This window comes from Chrysochloris asiatica, unplaced genomic scaffold (assembly GCF_000296735.1).
Source record: "Chrysochloris asiatica unplaced genomic scaffold, ChrAsi1.0 scaffold00032, whole genome shotgun sequence".
NCBI lineage: Eukaryota > Metazoa > Chordata > Mammalia > Afrosoricida > Chrysochloridae > Chrysochloris > Chrysochloris asiatica.
The window spans coordinates 21254901-21259408 of NW_006408550.1; the positions used below are offsets into that span (position 1 = coordinate 21254901).

The 4508-nt window shown below is 46.4% G+C and overlaps 1 protein-coding gene across 1 annotated transcript in view; it reads right to left on the minus strand.

Annotated features, from left to right (window-relative positions):
- The window catches only part of TMEM229A (transmembrane protein 229A), a 111612-nt gene that overhangs the window by 1275 nt on the left and 105829 nt on the right, over positions 1–4508 (minus strand). The window contains exons 3-4 of the mRNA XM_006859368.1: positions 1128–1208; positions 20–467 (exon numbers count right to left, since the gene is read on the minus strand). Of these exons, the coding sequence (XP_006859430.1) occupies positions 20–467; positions 1128–1208 (529 nt within the window). The remainder of the gene's footprint in view (positions 1–19; positions 468–1127; positions 1209–4508) is intronic.

The window sequence follows — 4508 nt, forward strand, 5'->3', positions numbered from 1 at the left end:
CCCCCCGCCGCGGCCCCGCGCGCCCGCCTTTCCAGTCCGGGCGAGGCTCTCACCCTGCGCGGCCTAACGGGCGCTGCAGCCCAGCGAGGAGAGGAGGCGCTGGGGCTGCGGGGAGAAAGGAGGAGGCTGCTCCAAACCCCATCCCTCGGCCCAGCCTCGCCGCCTGTGCCGCAGGCTCCGGCAGCGTAATGCGAGCGCGACGCCCCCTCCACAAGCCCTCTCGGCGGTCTCGGCCGCTTCTGCCCTCGCAGCCCCTGGCCTGGCCGGCCCCTGGCTCCGAGTCCTACGGGTTCAGCCCCGGGAGGCCGGCCTCCCTTCTCCGCCCCGCCTCCCCCAGCTCCGCATCCCGTCTCTGAGCCCCGCCAGGCGCGGGGCGGCTGCTGGGCGGAGGTGCGGAGTGCGGAGACACGGAACAGGTGTGACTGTGAACGAATGGGCATTCCCAGGATCAGGCACTCGGCCAGGGCCTGGCGGGCGGAGGCGGTGGCTGAGTGCCATAGACCGGAGTCCGGGCGGGGGACCAAACTACAGCACTGTATATTTAATGCTCTTATTCAAAGCCAGCCTGCCCTAGTCAACACCAGACGACATGAGACTCCGCGCCTCTCCGTGCCAGCTTCACCCTGCATCTGAAACGCTACCGCACGGTGTGATCCACTTTCCAAGTCTACCCTAATGTATTCAGGCCAGAGGGTCGGACTGGGGAAAGAGGACATGCATTGCTCTGGCTACCTCAGGGTTTCATTGGAGAAAAGTACTTTTCTCAGACTGGTACAGCAGAACTAGGTCATCCCAGAAGTGGAAAGTGGGCAGAGAACAAGGCAATCTCCTCCAACCCCCACCCCCCCAACACACACACACAGATGGGAAGGGTGGGGAGTCCCCAGTTTTGGTGTATTGGACCTCATCATTCTCTCCAGCTTTGAATCAAGCTTAGAATTGGAAGAGCTTTGGAAAGAAATTATACTGATTGTCCAGCTCGCCCACCGCTCCCAAATGACAGTTTAGGCCCAACTAGATGATACTCTGATCTCTAAATTCAGATTCTCCCTGAAAGGAAGTCTTTTGAGGATTTTTTTTCTTTTTTTTTCTTTTTCTGCAGAAGAAACATTCAAAGGCACACTCACCATTTCTAAGGCAACTTCCTCATTCTCTTCTTCCTTTACCATAATCTCTACATTACAATCTGTGGCAGTTGTCTGTGAATTCTGTAAGGGAGAATAATAAAAGTATGGTGTGAAGACAAAATTTTTCAGATGGTATCAGCACTTATATAAGGTCAAAGTACTGGCTTGCTTGTAGTTCAGCATGTTGATTATGTGCAAACTTCCTTTGGCTATTGCCAGAAGTCAGTGGATGGAAGTTTCCATGTCCGGTAGCATGTTCATAAGACTGACCATATAAGATGCAGAACCAGCGATTCAAGAGCCCAATAAATAACAGTGATGAGAAATAGTCATGTTAGCATATGGTCTTGAGCAACTGATACATACAAATTGCTGAATGTACAGTAGGAATTGGTGGTGCAGTGGTTAAATGTTCAACTGCTAACCAAATGGTCAACAGCTGAAACCCATCAGCCTTCTCAGCAGGAGAAAGATGTGGCAGCCTGCTTCCGTAAAGATTGCAGCCTGGGAAACCTTATGAAGCAGCTCTTCTCTGTCCTTTAGGGTCACTGGGAGCACCAACTGGATGACAAAGGATTTGGTGCCTACAGTAGGCCTGGTGTGGCGCTGTAGGCTAAGCACTAGACTGCTAATCACAAGGTCAGTGGATCAAACCCACCAATTGCTCCTCGGAAGCCCTATGCAGGGTTACTATGAGTTGTAACTGACTCTATGACACTTACAAGAAGAATCTAATTGAAGTGATGTACCACTTTAACATACCTGTGTAAAAGCCAACCCACAGGCTAGATCTTTATAGGAGTGATGGTGGTGTGCCATGGAGTTGGTTCCTACTCATAGTGATCCTGTACAGGGTTTCCGAGGCTATAAATCTTTACAAGAGCAGAAAGCCTCGTCTTTCTCTCATGGAACAGCTGGTAGCTTCCAACTGCTGACCTTGAGGTTAGCAGCTCGATTCGTAACCACTATGCTACCAGAGTTCCTTATATTATGGGAGTAGACAGCCTTATCTTTTGCCCGAGGAATAACAGATGGGTTTGAGCCACCTGCCAACACAGAACCCACAGTACCACCAGGCTCCTTTTCCTTTCATTAGCGTGCCTTCAAAAAAAAAATAATAAACCAAACAAAAACCTAGGTCCGATCAAAATGGTGCCTCCCAAGGGGATCTTCTGGGCCAGTCACAGTCAAAGAGGGCTGTCAGCTCAGAAGTTGATGGTGACTTTTTGGGACTCCAAAGAAGAAGGTAATCTTCACTGATTTTCTCGAAGGACACAGTATAATCGTGGGGGCTTGTTAGGAAGAAGTTTTACAGAAATGAATAAACTACATTGGTGGGAAAATGGCCAGGAAAGTTATGCCAAGTAAGTTGTTCATCACGACAGTGCACTCGTACATACTTTGAGGATAGCAAGGAATGTCCATATTTGGGAGATAGCGCTTCATTAACCCTACAATTCTGATCTCGCCTCTTAGACTTCTTTTCATTCCCTAAACTCAACATTTCAAAGGAACATGACTTGAATCCCTCAGAGGATGCCAATACATCTGATACCTCCATTTGATGTGGTATAAACTGAAGTACAGAATTCTTTGGGGAAAGGTTAGGGAGATGATCACCACCTTCAGAAGTGTATAGACCTAGATAGGGGATATGCTGAGAAGCAGTTTTGATATTTTTGCTTAGTAAAGGTTTCTCTGATTTTGTAAATACTTTTTGACTTACCCTGGTATGGATTTCTTGGCTGTAATCTTTATGCAAGCGGATTGCCAGGACTTTCTTCTCATGTGCTGCTGGGTCCCAACCACCAACTTTTAGGTTGGATGTTGAGGGCAAACATTTGCACCATCCAGGAGCCCTAAGGCCTAGTAAATTATGATTGATATTATTATGATGTATTAGTGGGTGCTATATGCTACTGAGTGGGTTCTGACTCACAGTGACCCTGTATAGGGTTTCCAAGGCAGTAAATCTTTTCAGGAGTAGATTTTCCTCTTTCTCCTGTGGAGTGACTAGTAGATTCGAACTACTGATCTTGTAGTCCATTATGCTACCAGGGCTACCAAACAAAGCATTGTTTGTTTGTGTTTAGTTATTTTATTATGTAAACTCGATCCTAGGAGTCCTGGTGTGGTGCTATGGGATAAAGTACTTGGCCACAAGGTTGGTGTAAACTGAAAGGTCAGTAGTTCAAGCTCATCAGCTACTACTTGGAAACCCTATACAGGATCACTGTGAATCAGAACCAACTCAATGGCACTTAACGCAGCCCAATTTATCAGATACTAAAAACAGATACAATCTCTAATTGCTATTCAGGCTATGGAAAGTACTTCATTATAATAGCATAAATGTAATTCACATGTGCATATATTAACTTGCTAGATTTAGCTTGAATTGTTTTAAAATCGTAAAATCAACTTCAAGGATCCCAGGTCTTCTATTTATTTATTTACTTCCCTAATGTTGCATGCATGGAAAACCTTGAAAAGCTTCATTCTGTAGCCCAGTGTAGACTTCACCACAAGGAGTGTGGGAAAATCTTCTGGACTTAAAAAAAAAAAAAAGGAGCTTCTGTTTTTTAATCCAGTGTTTAAAAAAGTTCTAATAAAGTAAAATATGTAACATAAAAGTTACATTTATTTTATAAATTACCTAATAGAATATGTGAAGTCTTGGTGTGGCGCTGTGGGTTAATATGATGAACTACAAAGTCGGTTTGAACCGTGAGGTTGGTCAAGCTCACCAGTCACTCCTCGGAAACCCTACACAGGGTAGGTATGGGTGAAAACCTACTCTACAGAACTTAACAACAACAATAGGCTATGTACACAACTGGACCATATGTAAAGCGTGCTAAGTATTTTAATGTACAATCTAACATTTGGGGCATATACTCTGATTAGTGTCACCTGTGGTCAGGTTGTTGTTGTTAAGTGTTGTGGAGTTGATTCTGACCTGTAGCGACCTTGTATAGGGTTTCCAAGAAGCAGCTAATGAGCTTGAACCATTCACCTTGCAGTTGGACGCATTATCCCAGAGCACCACACCAGGACTGCTGTGGCCAGGCCGTTGTTGTGAAGTGCTGTTGAGTCGGTAGTGCTGTTGAGTCGGTTCCGATCCGCAGCAACCCTGTATAGGGTTTCCGAGGAGCAGTTGGTGAGCTTGAACCACCAAGCTTGCAGTTGTTAGAGTTTAGTAGTTGTTGTTGTTGTTATGTGCCTTGTAGTCAGTTCCGACTCAATAGCGACGCTGCACAGGGTTTCTGAGGCTGTAAATCCACGGAACCACTGGTAGTTTCGAACTGCTGACCTTGCGGTTCACAGCCCGATTCGTAACCACTACGCCACCTGAGCTCCTTAGTTGTTGTTGTTGTTGTT